The sequence below is a fragment of the Etheostoma cragini genome, chromosome 1 (genome assembly GCF_013103735.1).
Source record: "Etheostoma cragini isolate CJK2018 chromosome 1, CSU_Ecrag_1.0, whole genome shotgun sequence".
NCBI classification, from domain to species: Eukaryota; Metazoa; Chordata; class Actinopteri; order Perciformes; family Percidae; genus Etheostoma; species Etheostoma cragini.
Genome location: NC_048407.1, coordinates 30,931,013 through 30,956,460, shown reverse-complemented (window position 1 = coordinate 30,956,460; position 25,448 = coordinate 30,931,013). Strand labels below are relative to the sequence as shown.

Sequence of the window (25,448 nt, the reverse complement as noted above, 5' to 3'; positions counted from 1 at the left end):
GCTTTTTTTCCATGAACACTGCGATGATATTTCTTTTATTAACTTAATAGGTTTTGGATGATCTACCTGAGAGTGCTACCACCTGCATAATATCTGTCCTGTGTAAAGTTTTTATGCTCTCTCAATGTAAACAATGTAAATGCGTTGGTTTTCTATGAATGTCAGTCAGTCTTAAAGAATATTGCAGTTGTTTTGGCCAAACAGTAAATGTTACTGAAATATATAATGACTGAAAGAATTATTAATTAAAAAAATTAATCTTCAAATATTTTGACAACCAATTATTCGTCATTGCTAAAGCAAAAATAACCCATAACATATTTTGGGTTTTGGGCTGATGGTCAGCAACATAAACAGTGATCACGATACATTAACTGGGGCTTTGGGAGATTATAGCAGTTGTTTTTGCAACATTTTTAGACAAATTGACCAATAGAAAATCCTTAGTTGCGGCCCCAAATGTGACCAACACAAATGGACAACAAACAAAACAGTGACACTAACAATTAGTGTTTTAAATCAATGTTGTCTTTAAATGTACACTGTTGTTATACATGCAGCTCACTAGAACAACATCCTCTTTTTGTTTTAGGTTTTAAAGCAATCTGGCAGATTTCACATGATCCAATAGGAGTTATGTTGATATTGTCTTATCCTTCATGGGGGAGTACATCTTAAAGGTTCACCACCTTCAGTTGTTAAGGAAAATGTCATAATATGATCAGATAAACAAATAAAAAAGGACTGTTTTTCCTAAAAAATGTTTTGGGGAAATTAAATGTTTTCAGTCCACAGATGTATCTCATGTATTACATTAATGTTCCAGAATTAATGAGATAATGATTTATTGATGTTAAAATGTGACACCTTTAGTTAATGGAGCGGGAAATAGAAATTGTCAAGCATCTGTTACCAGGGCTGGATTGTGGCAGACACTCCTGCTGTGTGTATAGCTGTTGTTATTGGCCCTGCTCTTTGCACCCATTGGTGCTGGTGCAGCTGCAGGTTGTCATCAGGTTACAGATGCGGGGTGGTTTAGACTGTATGGAGCCTCCTGCAGCTGGTGATAAAGTTTAGGGGGGTCTGCAGGTGTGTGTGTGTGTGTGTGTGTCTGTGTGTGTGTGTGTGTGTGTCTGTGTGTGTGTGTGTGTGTGTGTGTGTGTGTGTGTGTGTGTGTGTGTGTGTGTGTGTGTGTGTGTGTGTGTGTGTGTAAAGTTTCCCAGTGTATATCAAAGGAGTGAATCAGAGGGTTAAGTTATTGATTTGTCATCGCACCCTCACTCTCTGCAGTGTGCCGGTTCCCTGCGTTTCCTGCTAAATGATTCACCCTGCTCACACACACACACAAAACATACATATGCACGTTATGCAGAAAAATATGAAATAAAATTCTAAAGTGCAACATACTTGAAACACATACCAACACCCTATGTCATTGCAGAGCTGTGTAGACGGTCTAAATGTTTCACGTCTCCCTGACTCCTCCTTGTGCACCACCCCCACCCCAAGGTGAGCCCCCAATATGTCAGAGAGAGAGTGATGGGTCTTCGCCGTCGTTTAATAAAGCTCTCCACCGTGGCCTTGTGTGCATCAGTCACCGGCCGAGCAGCCAGAGGTCTGCCACACGATGGCCAGCAGCTCCATCAAACACTGTCAAGCCTGGATAAGGGCTGACACAGCCAAAAACCTACTCTGGATCCAGGCCACAACACAAGATCCACTGCAAAAAAAGTCATTTAGTCTGGTGTTTACTCTTGACAAGTTTTAGTTTTTGAAACATCACTTTTTGTCTTTGATTGCAGCCCAAATTAAGTTTTTGTTAATTCACGGTGATATTGTCGTGATGCAGGTGAAACTGTTGCTCAGTCTGGACACTGACAAGACCTTGTCCTTTAGTCTAACATCAAGTCCAAAACATATTCCTACACAAGAAAAACATCTTTCAGCATGTAAAAACTAGGCTTTACTTTGTCTTTTTCAAAAAGAATTTCCACATTGCGTGTAAAGGCTCTTTGAGAATTGTGTTGGCATTTTGTTGACTCTTGTGGTGGAACCAGTAAAAGAAAGATTAGTCATTTAGTAGTTGATTTGCAATTGTCTCCAGCCTTCAGGATTTTGGATTGTATTGATTGTTAATTTGAATTGTTCAAAATGTTTAGTTTATTATTATGATAAACCCCTTGAGATGTATTATCTCGTTTTCAAGGGAAAGGTGTAAGGGTGCAGTATATCTTTGGTTGGATCAATTTGCCTTTTTTATTGAAGCTTTATGGGCCGGCTACATTGCACGTGTAGTATATTCAGAATGGATGCTCCAACACTATTCTTCCACTATAATCAATGAAACTGGCTATACCAGGCATGCGATCAGTGCCTAAGTGGTGCGTATGCACCTGCAGAGGTCCAATACAATCCTCCTTTTTATATTTTTTACGTGAGGTGTGTGAAGAAATGGATCATAAAGTGTCTATATTTCTTTCAAATTAAACTACCGATGTACAGGAAATTACTTAATGATGTGTAATGAGCGTATTGGCAGGTTGGTTTTAGAGTTTCTATTTTCATTTTATTGTTTCCTAACACACTTCCGACCTTTGTTAATAGCTGACGATAGATTGGCGTTTCACAGCGCTTTGCATGCCCCAAAAACTGAAGAAACCTCAATCCCAAAGCAAAAGCTCACCGTCTCACCTGTGACTTACACAGTCGTACGTCGCGCGTACAACTGCAGGCGTAGCCAGTTAAAGATGCGTTCCGCCGCACATTCCCTCCACAGCTGGTCCACATACGTTCCATGCGCAATGTAGCCAAAGCGTAATATATTAAGTAAAGAAATGAATAGACCGAAATCAATGGGTGGTTTTACCTCCTGCTCTGCTTGTCTTTCATCACAACATCATAAATCATTTTTTGTCTTTAATCTGTTTATGTCAGTAGCACAGTCTCGAGGTGACGTTTTTCCACCTTTAGTGTGATGTAAAATTGAGCACACTGTGAAAAATGGAAAGAGACAGCTGTGTTTTAGCAGCTGGTCTGTTTCTGATCTCTAGTTGTGTAGCAGACTGTTGGCACTGCTCTGAGGTCAGATCGGTGTTCGTCCCTGACGGTGTGGACAGACTGTGGGTTACAATACACACAGAGCCTCCGGCTGGAAGGTAATCATTGCTGTCGGTTTGTGTGTGTGTGTGTGTGTGTGTGTGTTTGAGAGAGTGTGAGAGCTTGACTGACTTTATCTGAGATGGCAACGCCTGCGTCCCTTTGATGGGGACACAGAGAGACAGAGATGTGATATTCAGATACGCTGGCTCTCTTCTACTTGTGTGACCAAACGTTTGGAAACTAATGGATATAAATGTGCATGAAGAAAAACACATTATACCCCAGGATGTTTCTTTAACTAATATTCTCCTCTACTCTTTGTCTAAATGTTGTGAAGTAAATGTGCAGAACTAGCCGCAATATACAGTCTCCTGACTCTTTTTACCTAATATGGTTTCCATCTTTTATCTGGAAGCTGTTGATTTTCTTCAGAGGTGTGAGAAATGTCCATCTGTGGCAGCCAGACACTTAACACCAGGCTAAAAGAAAATGCATCTCACCTTCAGTTAATTTTGTTCCAGTGTGAACAAAGAAGTGTTGACGTGTTTCTTGCTTTAACATTTTCACATTATCAGCATCCAAGTCTTTTTCCTGCTCTTTCGCAGAAAACTGATTAACAGGGCTGTGTATTGTAACTCCATACTCTGAAGTAGGGCTGGCCAATATGGAGAAAATCTAAGGTTTTTGACCAAACACCTCAATATTGATACCACAACAATATGGTAGTCTTGACCACTGGTGCTTTCACAAAATATTTTTGATAAATAAATTCAGTAATGTGGATATAATGACTAAGTAGGTAAAGGCAAATAATAGAACAGTTAGTACAAAATGACAGAAAATGACATCACTTTACTGTAATGCAGCCTTTAAAACCAGGAAAGCAAACACTTATGACATATTATGATAAATGTAAGACAATATCTAGTCTCATAGAGGTGGGGGGGAAAATTATTTTCAGTGGCAATACTGTATTAATACACAGATGCCAAGTATCAATCTTTTATTATACTGTAAACTAGATGTGTTGGTCAGTTTGTCTGTTTGACAATCTTATTTTGCAGCAATAAAATTGAAGTGATATGAACAAACAGAGAAACATGTCTTTTTAGATAAAATAGATGTTGACAAAGTTTCCTTTTGGGGACATAATTTGAAGGCAATAAATTGCGATTTATCGCAGAATATGGCATGTTTAAAATTGCAATTATCTCGTATTGGATGGCATGGTATTGTAATGATATTGTATCGGGAGTCGTCAGGGGATTCCCACCCCTAGTCTCATATCACAATATCAATATATTATCAATATATTGTCCAGCTGTACTCTAAAGTATTTAAAGCTGCAAGTACTGAAAGTTGCCAATAAATGTCTTTGAATTTGAATCAAAAAAATGTTTTGACTGTATTTTATTTGGCAAAGATCTTGTGTTTATACACTATGTTGAATTCAAGAACTTTGTTTGGTTTTTGTAAAAACGTCTGATACAATACATAGTAATTATGTATTCAGTTTGTTAGTTTCGATTTGTGTGTCCATATAAATGAAACCTGAGCAGCAGGTTGTTAGGAGTGAGCACATAAACCCAATCAACCTCCGTAAACAACTTCAAAGCATGAGTGTTTCTGGGCAGCAGCAGGAGGCGGAGGTGGATGGTGACACCTGACAGCTAGCAGTTCCTTGCGTTTTCAGAAAGCCAAGGAGCACAAAATAAAGCCTTGAAACGCTGTAAATGAAGCGGCAGTGACTACACCGTTGACTCGCCTCCTTGAAACATGTAATGTCTGATGCTACAACTTTGACCTGTAAACATGAGACCTCGGAGTCCATGTGACTTCTGTTTACAAGCACTGGTTCACTTGTACTTGACCAAATACAACAAAGGACCCGTTTACACTGTAGTTGAGAGTTGTTGGTTGGTTGTTTTTTAAGCATGATGAATGGCTTTTTTCAGCCCACTTGCTCCCGCTACCTCAACACATGTGTCCTTGAAAACCTGTTTTTCATGACTATATCTCCAAGAAAACACACCTTGGTCCGGTTCCTTTGCTTTAAAAGAATGGACACACAAAGGTCAACAGCATGCCTTTGTTCTGGTCATAGGATAGGATGATTCATATGAGAGGTAGTGACAGGGAAGTACACTTCTCCACCTACAGTATTTATGTTTCCAGTGACATGTTAGGCCCTCTGATGATGCCCTTGCACCTTCAGAGCAAAGTCTCTGCTCTTCCATTGCGCAGCAAGAGCGCTGAATGGCGAGTTACTTTTAGATGTTCTGCTGAAAAGCCTTTTCTCTTTCTCCGCTTCCTTCTTTTCTATTCCGTCTCTATTCTTTCTCTCCCATGTCATTTAAGTGGATAAATATGTGGAGGCGGGGGGTTTTCTTAGAGAGGAAGAGGTGGAGGGAATTGGAGGAAGAAAAGGAGAAGCAGAAACTGGTGGGGGGGGGCAGGTTGAGGATGGGAGGCTGGTGGTGGCGGTTGCTTGCCTTTGTGGCCGTTTCACAGTGGCTGGCTACCTGCTTGTGTCAGTGGCTGTGTGGTGACCTTTGACCCGGGGGCTGGCGGGCTTCAGTGGCAGCGTCAGCTTTAATTAGAGAGCCACACGACTCAACGCTCTGCAGAGCCTCTGATCCTCCACTGCAAATGCTCAGATTTAGGTCGGGCCGGGCAAATGGCCGACAGACAGACACACACACACACACACACACACACACACACACACACACACACACACACACACACAGGGTGAGATCATCTAGTTCCCAAAGAGAGTATATTTTAAAGTTCAATCAATATCAATCCCGGTTCTAATTCTACTCTTATTTCTGGTTTAAGTATAGTTCTTATCCAAGAAACCAAAAAAAAGGTTAACTGAGAAAAACATTTTTTTTTTTTTTTTAATACTTAGTTAAAAATATAACTACTACAGGGTGCCCCGATAGCTCAGCTGGTAGAGCGCCCGCCCACATATGGAAGGTTACTCCCCATCGCCCCTTCATTGGCCCTTTGCTGAGTGTTATTCCCTCTCTCTCCCCTTTCATGTCTTCAGCTGTCTTATAAATAAAGGCTTAAAATGCCCCCCCCCCCCCAAAAAAAATGTATATAATCCTCTTTTTGCTGTGGGACATCGAGAATAAATGCTAGCAAGAAGCTTTATACGTTTGTTAGCAGCAACTCACAATTATTTTTATAGTTGATTACTCAGTTGAATATTTTCTCAATTAATAGATTAAAGAAGAAACTAGAAAATATTCACATTAACAAGCTGGAATCACAGAATTTTTACTGTTACTCAAACCGACTAATAGATAATCAAAATAGTTTGCGATTAATTTAAAAGTTGACAACTAATCGATTAACTGATTAGTTGTCAACTTGATCATCATCACATTCATGTTGATAGTTGCTTATCGTTTTGTCGTTAAATCTTGTTTAGGGCTTTTTTTTTGTCAGTGGATCTGATGTTTAAAGACTTTTCTTCTGTGTGTATGGTGAATGGCTAACTAGGCTAGTATAATATATAAAGCTACAGCTGTTGTTTTCAGATGCAGATGCTCCACACTTGATTATGATGGAGGAGATGATTCCTGCAGCAGTAGAGTAAACAATGTCTTTATTGTTGTGTTGCACTGAATGCATTTTAGACTGTATCAAGTATTTCTCTGCAGATTAGGGACGTTAGCTTCAGGCTTCGGGTCAGGTTTGGTCTGCGATCTTGCCAAAGGTTTAGTCAGCTTTGCAGGCCTCACAACACGTGTGATTGTGGTTTTGGCGCATATGATCATGTTGCTTGCCTTGCATTATTAGGTAATACAATAATATCCTATTTTTGTTCTGTGAACATTCAAAAGGATGACAAATGCAAACCTTGTAAATAATTATTTAATTGAATTCTGTGTTTTCTTAATGTATGTATGGGAGCTTTAACTTTAATGTTGATATATTTTATCCTTGAGTTCTTGATCTGAGTCAATGCAGTGGAGAGGACAGTCAGTATCTAACAAACACAACTTCTTCCTATAAGGAATTCTTCATGATTTCCTCTGCGGTTCAACTGGTGTTGGTTCCCTCCAGTGGCTGCACAGTCGGCCTTCATAATGCGGTACATTTCCAAGAGGATTAATTAGATTAAACAGTGTTTGTTAGCTCCTTAAAGTGTTTCTGTTTTGTCCTGCAGGAATGTGTGGCAATGTTTTTATTTTTAAGAGAATAATCAGTTGCATTCAGAAATAAGAAAAGGATTGGTGGGCGGTTGGAGCCTGTGGGACCAGGCTGCTGTTTGTGGCTGCAACGGGAATTTCCGCATTGTTGATTTACGGTGTGTGTGCGGGCGTGTTAAATGTGCCCCCCACCTTGTCGGCGCATTAAATCTGCCTCCCCAGTCAGAATTGTGTTTTGCTGTTTTTGCCCGATGGTTCATGTCTTTGAGGTGTATGATGGTTTAGATTGATGTTTTTAGCTGAAGCACCTGATGAGAAGCAAAGAGTAGGTGCTCAAATAGAAGAGTGTAGAGGTGACAAGACAGAAAAGGTTAATGATTTTTAAGAAAATAATGACCAAGAAAGGAATCTGCCAGTATCATAAACTCTTTTCTTTATGTTTCCCTCTAAGCTTATATAAATCCCTGCTGTTTTCTGGTCTCATCATTTCTGTAAAGTCCTTGTAAAACCCCTTAATGAGTTTTCACATTGTGTGTGTGCCTTTTGTCTATCATTTTGACCTCCAGCCTCTGTTGGCTTGCAGCACGGTGACTTTGGTTTGTTCACAGTTATATTGGAATTGCCAGTTGTTAAGCCCGAGCACTGCGAGCAGGGATCTGCTCTTGCCAGCATCACCTACAAAAGTGAAACAGTCCAAACTGGCCCCACAGCAGTAACTTTGTGAAGCAGTTCTAGCTTTCACTGGTGGAGAAACTGCACTCATGAATGGTGTAGATTTTCTAAAACACAAACACTTCTTCAACGCTAGAGTATTTGTCCCGGCATTTGTTTGAAATGATGCTTTCTGCCTGTGTGAGGTGGTTGGATAAATTAGTCAGAACAGGACAAGGGAGAAAAAACACGAAAAACTGGGAAACACTGGTGCAATTCTTTTAATTAACCAGGAAATGATTGTTGTCAAGCAAATAGAGAGAGAGAGAGAGAGAGAGAATGAGCAAGGAATGAAAAGAAAGCTAGTGTTAGGAATACAGTGGGGGATTAAAGACAGTGAGCGAGTGTTACAGACCCCTGGCCAGTTTGCTGCTGTAATGAACATTAGGGCTGCGGCATAAATTTAATGACCTGTGAAACAAACGGCGTGGCTGAGACCAGTGCATCTGAATGCTAAGTGGCTCTATTATTAATACCAGCTCAGCGATGCCACTGTGTAAACACAGTGTAAGTCTCTTTTCCCTATGAGGCCCGTTAGACACACGGAAGCCTTGTTTTGGCGGTGCACCGGCTCACCTCAGCTCTCTGAAACAGGGTCACGTTTTCCTTTGTACCTGCAGAATTAATGGCACGTTGCCCATTAACAGCATACCTTCGCTAACTTACAAGAAATGAGTAGCATTGCAGCTAATGGCTGTGTAGGTTAGTCATGCAGATAATGAATAGCTTAGTGATGGGGCAGGTGAGCAAGTGGTAATAAATAGGTTCCATGCTGCTCAGGGCCAAGTGAGTGCGAATGAATAGCAGAGTTCAGCCTATGTTGTTTGGCGACATGTCATCAATTTGTGCATGTTGTGTTAAAATAATAGTTATTCTACCAGTGGGCAATTTATAAACGTTTCGTTTCCAACCAAAGTATATTTGTAAAAGTGGAAATCAAACAAAGGACCTAGGAAATATCTGGGAAAATAAGCTGCAAGGAGAGACTGATTCATTACCTGGCCCTAAATAATATGATCTTCTTAATATTTTCAAGGAAAATACATATTTGAAAAACCCCAAATGTATCTACCTCTGAAATCTTTGTTTCCCTTTGTTTAAAAACCATGTTGATTTGATTTTTAATAGGAATGTCAAAGCACAACAACTCAAATGAGTATCATGACGCAAAGTCATAGAGTTTAGCTCTTAAAAGCATAACTAAAATGGTTGTTTCTGTTTTCAGTTGCTTTATGTCTCGCTGAAACATCCTGTTTTAACTAAATGTGTCAAATTATAGAAGCAAGACTCAAAATGCTGATGTCATGGGACTTTGAGGCAGCTAGGGAGCAGATCTGCAGGTATGAGGGGAAGGAAGGAGCTATGGGTATGATTACGAGCGATGCAGGCTTAATCAAACGATCCAGCACAGCAGGGAGCACAGGGGAGACCAGAAGAGCCCAGAGCTAACCAGGTGTCTGAGACATGAGGGCGGATACATGACATGAGGAGGCTGCTTGAGGCTATAAAATGCAATCCCATTCCCCTGGAAGCGTGCCCAAGATGGCTGAGCAACCAGCCAGGGAGTAAAGGCGATCTGTCAGGAGACGATCCCCTGCTCTCCCGCTGAACCCAACCTCAGGCTACCTGCTCATTCAACAGAGAAGATGCTAAAAACTCCAGGCTGCTCTTTCAGCAGGCAAGCAGCAGTGTGTTTCCATCATTATCAACACTGTGGTCATGGTTACAAAGAGGGCACGTGTATGTCTCTGACATCTGAATCTTCCCATCTGTTTGTTTTTCCTTTGCTGGGTTGGTCCCGGTGTGCGTGTGTGTGTACACGGGCAGATCCTGGACCCAGCAGGGCTCCATCTTGTTTTCCGTCACATGCTGTGTCTCGCGCTATGAGGCGATACATATTTGATAAGCAGAGGAAGCCCTGTGGCCCCAGCTTCTGTGGCTTGAGGTGCGGCAGCCATGCATTTGCGGCACCTTTTTACCACAGTGACTTTTTTTTCTTTTTGTCCCTAAACATAGATTTCAGCTGAAAGTGTTCCTTACTGTCCTGGCCATTATTCTCTGCAGAGTTTAGTGTGAAAGGTCACCAACCTAAGTGCTGGCGCAGCTGAAGCTTAGATGAATAAGTAATACCATTAATGACAACAAGGCTAGATATAATGGTAGAGATGCTTAGTGCTGGAAGGTTTTGGATACAGAGAAAAGAGGTGAAGCTCCACTGAGTTTTTGACTTTTAGAAGGAAGAAAATATTAATGATTTAAGTTGGATTGAATGAAAAGATGCGGCAAAGGCTCAATCAGACTGTTCAAGGACTGTTTTTTTTGGCATTTGTGTAATCCTCTAAAAGCAGTCCACACTTCCGGTCCTCTGTACTGCTGGAAGTTGTTGTTTTTGCCCACTCACAAACACATTTTTACACACTTCTGCTTCTCTCACTTTGCCTCCCACCCCACCATGTGGCCCGTGAGGGAGATTTGAATTGTCCGTCGCAAGCCATCAATCACGGAGGTAACGACAGCTCCATAAACAGAAGGGCAGCCTACCTACTGGTTTCTGTTCGGCGGTGATAGCATTCACATCGTCCTGCAGCACTTCCCTTCTTTCCTGCTGACCTCTGCACAGCTTCAGTGGCAAAGACGAGACTCTGCTTATCTCCACTCTCTGAATTTAGACAGCCGATGTGGGTGGTAGGAACACCCGGGTCTCTGCAGGGATGTAGTGTTGTAAATAAAAAAGTGGGCAATCTGTGACTTCCGTTCAGTGGTCAGTGTCAGGCGAACAACCAACAATAGAAACAAAAGTCTTTTATATTAAAGACATTTATTTAAAGGAATGTGACGAGTTTATGGTGAAATGGAATAACTTGTTAGCCTGTTTGATAGCTGTAGAGCTGCAAATAACATCTTACATTTCCATTCTTGATTAGTCTGTCGACCGTTTTTCCTTTAAAAGAATAGCATTTTATATTTTATGGGTGCGTCTACGCTGTACAACTCCTTTGTACAGGCTAAACAGGGGTTTAGCCTCGTGTGTTTTGTTTGTCTGTGTTCCGGCTCTTTGTATACAAACCCATGAGACCAACAATGCCAGTTTGTGTGCTTTCCTGTGCCTATTGTTGCCACTGTGTCTCTGTGCCCCGGCTAGTATCCACTCGTTGTAAGGCCGAGACAATAACGGCGAACAGAGTGCCATGTATCTGCACTGGCTTAACCCCGTGGCCCTTCCTGTTGCCTTTTAGTACCCCCCCCACCCAACCTTTGACCTTTTCAGCAAATACGTGTTGGCTTGTCATGTCAGGACAAGGCAGGGTGTGCTCCCAGCCTTTTGACAGGAGTGTGTGTGAGAACCTGCTGCTTTCGTTCTCCTAATCCTCAGGAGGAGAGTAATTCCACGCTGACAAACGCCAATATAATCAAGGCAGCAATGTCATTTAACAGCATGCAGTATGCTTTATTTATTATGTCAGTTTCCTCTTCACCTGATTGTGACTTGGAAGGCCCGCTAGTGTGAAAGCTGTGAAGAGAAACAAGGAACACATATAAGACTTTTTTATTAACTAATGGAACATAAATGGCACTGAGCTAGTTCTTGTGGGGGTTATTTTTTCTATAAACTCTCAAAGCTACATGTAGCAACAAAAAAATGTACAAGGGATTTTTGGTATACAGTAAGAAATGGCGCTCGTAATATCTTTGCTATAGTCGCAAAAGATGACCCAATTGTTGTTTTCACTAAGCTGCCACAGCTAATGCAAGCGCTGTTAACAGCAGACCAACTAACGGTAACGTTACAATTTTTTTGGGGATCGAATGTTTTTATTTCCAGATTAAAAAACAATTGTCTCTGCTACAGGCTAGAGGCTCAAGGCTACATTAGCCACAGCTAGCATAACACGCCCGGATCTCCGGCTGAACTGTGGTGTTGAAGGAAAATTATGGGTGTTTTAGATGCCACGAAGAATAATGTGCAGAATAAAAATGACTCTGCTTCTGCTGCATCTACTTAGATCACATTTTCTAATAGTCCATCACGAGTCCAAAAATTAAATAGCAGTGTAATGCTAAATTAGTGGCTCTTTTAAATCCAGGGAAAGAAGGCTAAGCATGTTCTTAAGCTTAGAACAAGAATGCAGAGTAGGAGAGAGAACTATTATTAAAATATAGTATAAATAAAAATATAAAAATATAATAAAGTATTTGATTTTGTACATAGTCTGGCTTTTTTTTCAAGTCACAAATATTTAGATGTCTGAAGGCCAAAACTTCTAATCTCAGGTCTAATTTATGTCCAAGCATTCCAATAATTTCTGTTTAAGTTTTGTTTGTGTCTGAAGAGCAGCAGACCTTGTGCGTTAGGCCGGATTTGTCGCAGGGACTAGCAGAGGCCAGAACACACAATGCTCCCTTTTTAATAATGTTCTTTCATTTCTCTTCTGCTCTCAGTATTGAATGTCATAAATGAAAGTTTGAAATGTTAAAACAGCTCTTTTCAATAACATTTTCCAATTTAACTCGCAGACCTGTTGCTGTGGTCTTTGTGCTGAGTAAGAAAAGTAGTAAGATGGTACAGCTTTGAAACGGACTGAAAGACACACCTTTTTCAAGGCGTGCGTTCATTCGATTTTCAGATCACCTTGTCTTGTTTGCAATCCGTAGAAAAATTTGTTTAGACCTGGACCTTGGAGCACAGCTGGGAAATGAAACCTTTCCTGTCAGTTATTGTCACTGAGGAAAGCTCACTTATTTCCCAGAGATATTATCGTCCCCCCTGCCTCCCTTTAGTCCTCCCCCTAGCTCCCCCTTCTCCCCTCTTGCACTGTTTCCCAGGATCAAGTTCACGTAGGTCGGGGCTGGAGGAGGGTAATGGGACCCTTGTACCTATGTCTTAGGGCAGGTTGAATGGGTCTCAGCCCCTGCCCCCAGTCCCATACAGGCTCTATGAACACAGGCTCCCTTTCGTTATTAGTCTGGTCTCTAGTTTCATCAGACCTGCCCGGCTTCCTGCCGGTCCAGATCCATATTTCAAAGTGTTTAAATTCCCTTTTCTTATGTAGGAACATCAGGGTTCCCATAACACCTCCTTCCTTCTGCCAAACCCCACCTGTCACATCCACTGGCAGCTTTACACCTGCACTTCTTAAATGTCTGTTTTTTTTTAATTGTTTTTTAAGTGGTTTTATATTCTGTTACAAAAACTTCCCAATGCACTGTAGAACAGCACCAATTCTACTTTTAATGAGTAAAATTAGACTTTATTTTAGATGAATAATATTTAGATTTATTTTAGTATCCTTTGATGTAAACTCAATGTAAGATGTGAAGTCAAATTTTAGACTTGCGGAAACTAAGTGAAACCTATGTGTGCTCACTCTGACGCAAACACACAAACACTTACCTAGTCAATAATGTAAGTGCTCTTACGGCATGACACGACTCGGGACAGATGCATGCACACGGAGTCCCACTTACAGAAAGGCAGTTTCTGTTACTGTAGTTTTTGATGGCTTTGATGTCTGTGCTCATCCAGTGTATCTCTCACTGAGAGAGAGTGTGTGTGTGTGTGTGTGTGTGTGTGTGTGTGTGTGTGTGGTTGTGTGTTGAAGGAAAGGGAGGTGTTGTAAAGAATGAACTCTCTTAGATGTAAATCATGGCAGGGCATGCACTCTGAACATCTCTGCTCTCATTTGATTTCCTGCTACAATGTTGGACAATTGCCCTTTTTTCTTCCTTTTTTCTGTCTTCCACTCACCGTCTCTCTCTGTCTTCACATGCACTCAGACCTGCATGTAGTGGATTGCTGGAAACTGCCGTGTCGTCGAAAGCAGCTGTGTTGCTGGCTGATGCAGCGGTGGTTTTACATTAGCCACCTACAGGTCAAACTGCAGCTGGCTGCATTTCAGCGTTAAGACAAACCCTGGGGAGAGAGAGTGTGTATGTGTGAGTGTGAACCAACCTGTCCCCATGGTTGTAGCCTTTCCTAAGCGGGCTATGTCTGGTGGCTAACCCTTAGCGCTGCCGCGTTTGGCAGCATGACTGCAGCAAGATTAATCCATTCCACACTCCATCAGTCACTAGGCACAGGTTATTAGTGCTGGGGCAGAGCAGAGCACACAAACACACACACTCATACATACACAGCCCCTTCACCCTTGTGACTTCGCCTTCTACCTCGTCCCCAAAGTTTGCAAAGGTGGCCTTGGTGTTGAGAGGCCATTTGTCAAAATCCAGCCAGAGTCTCCACTTGGCTCCTTTTAATAAGGCTACCTGGGCACTGGGATTTTACACACACACACACACACACACACACACACACACAGGGCATGCACTCTGCTTTGCACATACTCGTACAGCTCTGAGTGTCAGGTGGTGCGTCCCCCGGGGCTTATAAAAGTCCCATTAACATGGCCCTCCTCATTGGTTCTGACAGGTTGATCAATTAGACCCCTCCCCCCGCTGACCCTGGGGCCGCTCTGACTCAGAGGTCAGACACGATGGATCGCTGGACCTGCACACACAAACTCTCTCAACTCTCCCTCCTGTTATCTCTGAGCTGGTCACGGTGCAGCTTGTTCGTCCCGTCAGTGCCGGCTGATATCCCAGGGAGCAGCTGTTCTCTGGCTTTTAGGCGTAGGATCATACTTTACGCGAGACATGTTTCTGTCTCAACTCTGCTCTCAACGCAACCAAAACCCATACACAGTGCTCTGTCTTGTCCTGCAAGCGTGCGTGCATGTGCATGCGTGTGTGTACGGTTCTTCTACAGACCAAATGTGCTCATAGAGAATTCTTCTAATATGTGAGGAGTTTATATTTCTCGCTTTTTTAAGTCATTTTTGAAAGTTTTTCCCTTTTTTCCTTTGTATCTAACACTTACTTTTTATAGATGTGGACATGTGCACAATAACATTTTATTCAGCACACTGAGACTTTCCTAACCAGCAGAGCAAGAAACATGAGCGGTCAGATGATCAAATTAATTGATTTTTTTTGTCTATAAAATGGCAGACACATGTTAAAAATGTCTCCAGGGTCTTCCTAAAAATACTTAAAACAACGATTTGATTGTGAGAATTGCTGCCAATTATTTTGGTTGTATTTTTTTGAATAACAGTTTATATGGTATAAATTATAAACCTGGTAATTCACACGTAATGATCTTACCAGGACAATTACAATACACTTTTCTACAAAACTACACTACAAATAAAGGAAATTGGTTAAATGATTCCCCAGCCTCGAGGTTTCCAGATGATTTTGGTGTCAGGGACACAGAAACACCAAAGAAACTTTGCCTTCAAACAGCTGATTCATTCTGAAACATTTTTTTAAAACATCCCTTAAGTGGAGGAGGAGTCAGATTAAAAGGCTTAATGAGAGGAATTAAGAGTGTGTGTGTGTGTGTGTGTGTATTAGGGGGGTATCATAATACGTCTAGGGACCCAGAGAGAAGATTTCGGGGAAACGGAGGGGTTAAGAGCGTTGTCACGCCCAGAGAGACGCTGCGCCGCCGTCCTAATGATGTCCACCGCCCTGATTGAATATTGACGTTCTGCACACGAGGGGTTAATGGCTTCTATCTGCTTCACATCCGCTGTCTGCCCAAGCTGCAGATTTTCTCTTACTTCTGCTTCTATTTCTGTGATGTTGTTTTACGTCCCACTGTGCCTCTGCCTCCAAACGCTTCTCCTTTGTTGCTACGGCGACGCACTCCAGATGGCGATTGTCAAGGCAAGACTGGGCTCCGAATGTAGTCTAATCACAACACACACACATACACACACATGCTGGTCTACATATACATACTCTGAGAACAGACTGAGACATTGGCAGAGTACATTCTGTTTAACACTCAAATCCTACTCTGATGCTGGTGGACGTGCACTCGCTGCCCAATACACACACACACACACATACATACACACAGTAGTACAGTATAATAAAACCTGTGTCACAGCCACACAGGAAACAATCTCTCCTTTATGTGACTGGGATGTCATTAATCTTGGCGGAGGTTAACAAATGCACTTGCATGGAAGGTATATTTCATAGGCAGACAGCCGACAATGGGGCCATTGTGGCGTCGAGCTGCAGCGCCTCGCTCTGCATTCAGTCAGGACCTTTTGGTTGGCTCCGGATCCACGGCTCATGTCGGGGGTTATGTTTCATCTCCCAGATGAATGTGTTTGTGCGAGAGAAAACATGTGAAACACGGAGCAAAATCAACATTCCAGCCATTTATTTGTTTGTGGTGCCTGAAACCACGATTTATTTTTGTGAATGGGGGAAATAAATGCGTTGTGCCATTTTTCAAAGTTTGGCCTTGTTGCTATTAGTCAAAACTAGAGCCAGACAAATAACCTCCTCGTGCTTTTTTTGTGCAGCCAGCCGACCAGGCCAGCTCTGGCTCTGATTCACTGCTTTTTAAGTTTCTCCAAACAGCAGCCGCTGCAGCACTATTTCCAGCCATGAAGTGGCGCGTCTTCCCAGTAATCCATTAGACTTCCATTAGCTCCGATTTGTGTGATTAGTTCTAATTAATCAGTTCAGTCTGTGGCCTTCACTCCCCTGTGCGCTCCTCACATTTCATTTTTAACCTCATTTCTCAGCTCTCCAGCGAGCGAGAGAACGAGGCAACGACTGAGCGAGCAAATCAAAGAGCGAGCTTCAGGTCTGCCGTCGCCTTGTCTTTCTCGGAGTGCACAAACACTCAATACTGCTCAAGCACCAGACCCGAACTGGCTGAGCCGCTGCTTAGACTGCATTGTAATGCTTTTTTTCTCTTGCCATGCTGAATTAATAAGATTCATTTGGTGCAGAGATACTTTAGTAGCTTGGTTGTGTTTTTAAATGAACTGAACCAGGAGGGATTGAGATCTCATGTTTTACACATTGGGAGTGTGCTCGGGGTCTGGTTAGCCCCACACGGCCCTCCTATGGAACAGTAAGTATTGATTAGCATCGGGGTGTCCATCCCTCACTATAACAAAGCCTATTGATGTTTGTGCACTGATTTCCCCTCGGTCAAATACCATACGCAGCACCATCGCTAAGTGTCTGGAAGCTGCTTCCGACTCAGCGGTATGTCCCAATGCAACCTGGGAAATAACAGAGTCAAAATTCTCTTTTCATCAGCGACTCTTCTGCTGCTCTGTGCTGCAAAATTAAAATTAAAAGATTTCTTTCCTGGGCTTGTTGCAGTAGGTCAGCTTATATACTGAGGTATTATGTGGTGATAATCTATCTTCCTTTCCTCTGTTGTCAGCCTTCTTCTGCCATTACAACTATTGTGATAAATGAAGGCTCAATTTATCAACCGGCCTCTACTCGATTTCTTTTTCTCCCCTTTGTTCCCCCGCCCCCGCTCCTATGTCTCACCTCTCGGTTCGCTTTATTTCTTCATCTGCCCCCCCCCCCCCCCCCCCCCCCCCCCCCCCCCCCCGTGCATCTATCCATCCATCCATCCCTCATTCCCACTCAGACAGATCGAGGCTTTCTTTGTGTCTGCTGGGGAAGGCTGAGATGCTGCCTGTCACCGCGGAGCTGCAGACTCCCATCCAGGCTGCCGGAGGTGGCCTGGCCGCTGTCAATCAATCTGTTGCTGTGTAGCAGAGGGGATGGGGGTTGACACATGATGTGGCTCCCTGCTGTTTAGAAATTCACAGTTTTTTTTCCTTTTCTAAAAGGCTTACGCAGTATGGTTTTGGCTTCTAAAATCAATGAAACTTGATTGCGACTCTTTGAATTTAAAGCTCCTACTCTGGTGCATCAAACCAAGCGCTCTTTATTCACTGGTTAACAATCTGACCGATTGCAGATGTTTGTTTCACGTTTACACATCTCATGCATTCTTATTACATGCTGTGTACAGTGGTATACTACTACTGCATGTCCTTTTTTCATGCGCCCTGTCATTATTTCAGGTGCCACGTTGTTGTGAAATGTTTGTTTAAACCGCTTGACTAAGAAATTCATGTTGTTTAGTTTAAAACAGTCTAAAGGAAATGGTCAATTATAGTGGGATTAAAACTCCCTAATAACATTATTTACAGCACTTGATTTACAGCTGATATGTGAAAAGGTACACAACCTTATTTGTTTAACAGTAATGTAATTTTACTGCAAACTGTCACTGGAAGTGCTTTTATTTTGAAGTAGCCTACACGGAAGTTGTCTGTTGTGTACTCTTCCTAGCTTACTGAGATGAACGTGAGAAGCTAGATGCAAAACAAGTCCATCAAGCTGTTCTCTTTCTTGTTTGTAAGAGTGCAACATATTCACATGTTCACAGTAAAAGACAAGCATTTTTGGTCGTCATTGGAAGCCATTCCACTACACATGTATAAAAACAACATTTATACATTTATTTTGATTTCAAGATTTGTACTTTTAAAGTGCCCATATTTGTGAAAAAAACACTTTTTCTAGGATTTGTGGTGTTATTTTGTGTCTCTGGTGCTTCCAAACACATCCCAACTTGTAAGAAAACACACCCATGCTGTTTTGAGTGAGAAACGGGTTTCTGAATGCATCCTACCTTCAGTCTCTTGGTGAGATGGCAGGGCCGTCTACGTCATCAGCCGAAACATTTGAATGTTTACTCGCTTAGCGGCTAGCGAGGCACGCCCTCAAACTCTGCAACTGACTAGCTAGCTGTACTGCGCATGGGCAACTCCCAACAAAGATGGTACAGAAGTGAGATGTCTCACTCTGTAGATAAAACACACAGAGTGGACAGAGGTTCTGCAGCAAAGTTTTTGGAAAATGAAATCGTGTAAACCTATTCTGGTACGACCTCATAATACAATTATGAACCTAAAAATGTGCATAATATGGGCACTTTAAATTTAGTTTTGCTATATTTAAAATGATCCCATTGCAATACAACAACAATACTACAACAAGATTAAATGCATGTTTTTATGTATTTTAATGTGTTTCCACTCAGTTTAGGTCATGGACATATACACTAAGACAACCTAGCCAAAAATAAGTTCCTAAACATGCATCAGCGTCTTAATAACTGTTTCTGGATAAAGCTGTAAGAAACCGAAGTGAAAAGAGAGTAAATATGGACACTAGCAACATAATACAAATTAAAACAGTTATTTGAGAGTTTCTAGAGTTTCTTGCTGCTGCAACTTTAAAGGAGTGGCATGCTGAGGAAAAGGTGCATACATTCATCTAATCTATTTTACTTCCAGATATCATTTTAACCTCATGTATATAATCATGGTAGAGTTAAGTCTTCAGCAATAATAATGTGTTCTCTCTCCCTCCGTCTCTGCAGGACTCCGTGGTTTAACGGCTGGGGGTTCAACCTGCCTCGGGGTCAGTCTCTGCTGGATAAATGGAACCTCGTCCCTGAAGGCATCGACATCCTGATGACCCACGGACCTCCGCTCGGTGAGTCCAATTACCCAATTACAGCCCCTCATCACCATATCTAATGAGATTGTGCCTCATTATTTAAAATTGGTATGAAGTCACTGGAGGCGTCATAGCGGCGTGTGTGTGTGTGTGTGTGTGTGTGTGTGTGTGTGTGTGTGTGTGTGTGTGTGTGTGTGTGTGTGTGTGTGTGTGTGTGTGTGTGTGTGTGTGTGTGTGTGTGTGTGTGTGTGTGTGTGTGTGTGTGTGTGTGTGTGTGTGTGTGTTCCACGGGTTCTAAAAAAGTATACAATTCTTTCTACAATTCTACAATTTTTAGGCCTTTAAAAAGTAAAAACTTCACTTGAAGTATTGTGTTTGAGGTCTTAACAGGACCTTGTCCATGTCAATGTAACGCTACCTCTAATGCTCATTGAAATAATGTTTCTGCAGCGCTTTAGAATAATTTTCTGTCACTAGTCCTAATACAAACATGCAACTTTTATTTCAGCCAATCTAGACACCAGTCCTATTATGCCAGTGAGGAAATCTGGGATTTTTTTCAGACAAAGTTTCCTGACTCTGACATCTGAATTTGTTTTTGATGGCGTGATATAGGTCTTAAATTTCATTAGTAAAAGTCTTAAATTTGACTTGGTGAAACCTGCAGAAACCCTGACTATAGTCGACACTGGTTTTATTTAAATCCAGCAGTATCTGTAAGGGACGCCCCGAATACGGTGCGATTACACGGTCTGATTCAATATTTGTGTGTGACTTTATGAAAAAGAAAATACATATTGTTTGCTTTTCACTACAGACTGATTCCGTTTTCTTCTAGTTGTTTGGGGTCCGGTAGTTTTTTTGTTTTGTTTATTTGTGCTTTCCATCTGGCTTTATTGAGTGATTTCCTTCCCTCTCGCCTACGGAGGGTATGCTGCTGTTGCTGCGGCAGCCGCTGTGGCCGTTTGATTGCATGGAAACTCGATTTTTCACCACTGTGACAGACGCTGCAAACGATTGGAGGGAGACCATGGGAGAGGAGAGGAGAGCTTTGGGAGAGGAGGGGGCAGTTGAAGATGTACGGTGGCTTACCAGAACTGGAAAACATGAAATGGAAAACAAATTAGGGTTGCAGGACTGTGGAAGAATAAACAGACTGCCAGAATGCTGTTAAATTCAAATGAAAAGGCAGTAAATGAACAGTTGTGAGGTTTTCACTGAATAACAGAGTTGAGTATCACGAGGTGGTTCTGAACTACAAAAGGATGCCAATATACTGTATAATATTCTGAAAATGAACTTTGAATATGTTCGCAATGTGGTGTCAAGAGTTTAGATTAGCTTCACATAAGTCAGTAGTGATGCACAGCAAAAGTACTAGGGCTGCTTGATTATGTAAAGCAAAAGTACTAGGGCTGCTCGATTATGTAAAAAAAAAAATCATAATCGCGATTAATTTTGTCAATATTGAAATCATATATAACATGATTACTGCAATTATTTAACTCAAAAAAGTGAAACCGGTACGCAAATCAACAGTCAAAACACCTTGAACTGTGACATTTCCCTTTTATAATTTTCCTATTTGAATTTTTGTTTTCATTCAGAACACACAACAGACAAAATAAGACTTTACTTGCAAAACATAATGTGCAAAATAATATTTTTTTTCGATTATTCTGTTTTTGTGATCATTAGGAGCCGAAATTGTAATCGCAATTTAAAATTTGGATTAATTGCAGAGTCCTACGTGTTCCAGTTCTGTACATCCATTGCTGGTGATTGGTCAGTAATCCAGTCAGCGTAATGGGCCACTTGATGAAAATGACAAACCAGACCAAGACTGTCTGGGGAACTGAGTATTTTAAAACTTGTAACGTGTCTGTCTGTGTAGGATTCCGAGACTGGGTCCCTAAGGAGCTGCAGCGGGTCGGCTGCGTGGAGCTGCTCAACACGGTCCAGAAGAGGGTGCGACCCAAACTTCATGCCTTTGGAGGCATACACGAAGGTACTGAGGATAAAGAAAATCAAGGGTCAGGGGGTCTGAGCTTCATACTGACGTACAGAGGAACACAGGGTTGTCCAGCTGTGTTATGATTGACTCTATATATTCCTTTTATTCTGGTAGCTTTACAGAAAAATCATATTTCTAGGTTGTACGATAGAGGGATCGCGTCTGGGAGTACAAGTGTAGAAAAATGATTTTAACAGCAAAGGAACAACACACAGACTGCTGGATGTTTGGAGAGTGAAACCCTTTGTTTGCTAAACTATTCCTTTGACCAAATTGTAACTTAACCTAAAATTAGCAGCAACTAATTCATGCTGTCAACAAAGAATGTATTTCCCTTTATTATAGTAATCTATACTATCAAATTACTTAAATTCTTAACAATGACATAGTTTGTGTGTGTCGATCTTCAGCTATAAAAAAAAAAAAAGACGCTTCAGATTGTGAACTCCTCAATTTAATTTAAGTCGGTATATTGAAATAATCTCTTATCGTGTAAAACACTTTAAAGGGATGTCAAAGAAAACACAACATTGTGTTGAAAAGCCAAAACCAAAATTATTAACAGTACTAAACCCAAGCTATTCATAGCAATTAGAGCAGAGACATGAAAGTAGAATAAAAGAGATACATTTGAGATTTTTTATAAATTCATGGAAATACTTCAAGTGAAGTCAAGAGAACAAATTACTAAAGTGAGTGAAAGAACTAGGTGTAGTGAGTGCACCTATTAGAGATTTGGTGGAACAGTTTATGAAAATCAAAGCTCCCTGGCTGCATGGTTTCTGAGGGACTGAAGGTTACCTGTTGCTGACACGTGTTCCCCGTCCTCAGGCTACGGGATCATGACCGACGGCTTCACGACGTTCATCAACGCGTCTACCTGCACCGTCAGCTTCCAGCCCACCAACCCCCCCATCGTGTTCGACCTGCCCAACCCCTCCAGCTCCTGAGACCAGAGGACAGGGGCGGGGAGGGTCCCGGGCTTTCTATAAATATGCGGGCTTTCTATAAATATGTCAAGTAAAAAAAAGAAGGAAAAAAAAAATTCTAATTGTTTCTTTGCATACTTTTGATCCTCTCCAAGCTGTTGTTGAGATTGAGACGATAGGGGGGGAGTTTGTCCGGGATAGTTAAAGGAGAATACCGATGTTTTATTGTTTGTCTAATTGTGCCAACGGTGCTGGTTTCCCTCGTAGATTTGAGTTTTTCTACACACAATTACCTTTAACTGCAGATATTGGGACTTGTTTCTTTCAAGAAGAACCAGAGTTTTTTTCAAAACAACAAAAAACAACCTCCACAAAGGCAGATGATCCATGAAGAAGCTTTGTCCTGATTTAACATGCAGAGCATTTTCCTACCATCACAACTCAATGTTACATTCTGCTTTCTGACTGGAAACACAGGAAACGTCATCCAGATAAATGTCCCTCGAACGTATGTTGCTGTTGGGCGGAGCACCAGAATGAAGTTATTTTCAATTTAACAAGCTGATTTTCAGAGGATCACAAATCAAGTTTTTTTCAGAGTAATAGGTATACTTAGTGTTATTTCTTAGTATTGTTTAGTGCTCCTGACATAAGCTGTTAAATATTTTCTTTTGTGCGATCACAAAAAATGCAATTAAATCACCACAAGGAAATAAAATACGAGGAACATTTACACTCCTGTCCTCCTCAGCCAGTACCATCATATTGGCATGTGTTTGTTGATTTGGAAAGTTTTTATAAAAAAAAAAAAGAAAAAAGAAAAAAATTGTTAAAAAGTATGCAATGCGAAATGAATTTGGGGGGATTTAACTGAGCTATGAGTGACACCGGTATTCTCCTTTTTCAGAGGGATTTTGTGGTTAAACAATCTTGCTCTTGATAAATATTGGTCAGATCTGTAAGATAAATGACGCTTTGTGAATTTGTACAATTTCTTTGTTTGGTTTGCATTGGCAGGACAATGGATGCCATGTTTCATGTTGTATCATCTGATATTTTGTGCTTTTTTTTTCCATTTTTTTGGTTTTGTATTCTCGTCAGTTTCTCTTTTTTTATTGGCTGACAGGGACGCTGCCTTAAACTAGCTTTAATGTTCTCAGCTAGAGCCCCACTCTCTGCAAGCTCAGAGGAAAGTCCTTATTTATTATCCCGCAAAACAACACCTGACTAACAAAAGGACAGAATGCATCACATTACAGCCCGGGAATTTACTTTGGAATATCCCATTTCTTATCTAATTTGGAAAATGTATGTATATATATATATATATAAACATCTGTACTAAAAGTTGTGTTTGACGGAAAAAAATAATGTGGTGCATTTTTTTTGTATGCACCTGTATAATTGACATGTTTCTTTAATGCTCCCATCAGACGCTCTTCAGACTTTTCTTTAATGTTTTTGTACCGACTCTCCCGGTAAGGTAGGCATTCATTTCCGATGAGAGAGGAAGAGTTGTCAGAGTCCCAATCCAACAGGTGCTGGTTGTTCCCAACAACACACCTGCCTAAACCTGGAAAAGTTGTCCTTTTTAAAGTGTAAATTTGATAGTATTTGTGTTTTTATTGCTTTTTTTTCTAATGTTGCACTGTGTGTAAATGCAATCTTGCTAGCACAAAAAAAAATGTTGCCAATAGTTGTCTCAACTTTGCCGCTGTAAATGCTCTTTCCGTGCTCTGTTTCCTCTCTCGCTCTTTCTCTGATTGTATCCCTCTTCATGGAAATGTTAGTTCTCTCTTTCAGTTCATTGTGATATATTTAGCTGCCTTTATATGCAAATAAAATTGCAAGATTTTTACTTATCAAGCTCTGTCTTGGTTTTTTAATCTTTAATATGTGACCAGTCTTCCAAGTCCAGGTTTAGTCCTGAATGTTTCAATCCAACGTTGAGTCTCAAAGGTCCTGTCCGGGTCAAGTCTCGGGTCCTCTGTACGTCAGACCAAGATCACACTAACTCAGTTTGTAATCACGGAAAAATGAGCGTTTTGAAAATATTAAAAGACGAAACATTTGAAAATACTGTTGTATTAATTAGGTAGCAGTGCACATAGCTCCATGTTTTTAATGTATCTGGTTGCACGGTTGTGTCAAGGATCAAAGACGGGAAAACCAGCACTCACAAATTAATAGTCTTATTTAATGAGGGCAAAACCACAATTATTTTACAATTTGGCCCACAGCACTGTAAATGAGAAGACTATCTTTGCCGTTTCTTTGCTTCATTAAATGCTGTCATATCGCCTGTACAGTAGCCCAAAGGTGCAAAACCTTTTGTTAATTGGTTTTCACAATTGCTGTGTTTTGCCCCCGTAGGGCCACCATAGGGCAACTGGTGAGCAGTTTGCCTGAGGTGGGACAAAGCCATTTTTTTGCAAGTCTCCATTATTAATTTAAAAGTAAATCTACAGAAATAATTGTTTTTTTTCCAGATTTAATTTACACAAAAATTGAAATCATTTGTCATTTCTGGCCTGCTAGTTTTTTTCATTTTACCATCTGTTTTTTTTGCTGACCACTACAGAGTTTTTACGTCTGAATGTGATAAGTGGAAGCGTCCCCTCTCCTCGGAGTGACTGTTTTTCAGGTGGCACAGCGGTCACCTACCAATTGGAAGGTTGGTGGTTTGATCCCTGGCCCTGCAGTCCCATGTCGAAGTGTCCTTGGTCAAGACACTGAACCCTGAATTGCTCTAGATGCTGCGCCAGAGGTCTGTGAATGTTGAGCTGGCATCTTGTATGGCAGTCTGGGCTGTGTGAGTGTGAATGGTTCTTGAGTAGTCTCTTGCTCTTGCTTTGAGTAGTCATTGAGACTAGAAAAACGGAATGAGTCCATTTGTCTGCTGGTCTGCCCTGCCAAACGCACCTTCTCCTTCCGTTGACATAAAGTGATCTAGTGACTAGCGTCAGACTTCAAATGGAAGTATATCAGCTGTGGGGAAAGAGAAGAGTTGTCTCACTAGTTTAAAAACATTTCTTCATATGTGGACTTGTGTCAAAAGGTTAAAGTCCAAGGGATGTCACCATTCATTGGTGGTAAAGTCAATATAAAGTAACAAGTATTTTTTGATAAAGTCCTCACGTCCGTGGCTCAATTCCGAGTCATTTG

General features: G+C 41.3%; 1 protein-coding gene across 2 annotated transcripts in view; it reads left to right on the top strand.

Annotated features, from left to right (window-relative positions):
* Positions 1 to 24,149, top strand: part of mpped2a (metallophosphoesterase domain containing 2a) — a 60,253-nt gene extending 36,104 nt beyond the window's left edge. For both annotated transcript variants that reach the window (XM_034866703.1, XM_034866714.1), the window contains 3 exons: positions 19,261 to 19,376; positions 21,235 to 21,348; positions 22,186 to 24,149. In XM_034866703.1, the coding sequence (XP_034722594.1) occupies positions 19,261 to 19,376; positions 21,235 to 21,348; positions 22,186 to 22,304 (349 nt within the window). In that variant the 3' untranslated portion in view covers positions 22,305 to 24,149. The remainder of the gene's footprint in view (positions 1 to 19,260; positions 19,377 to 21,234; positions 21,349 to 22,185) is intronic.
* The last annotated feature ends 1,299 nt before the right edge of the window (positions 24,150 to 25,448 follow it).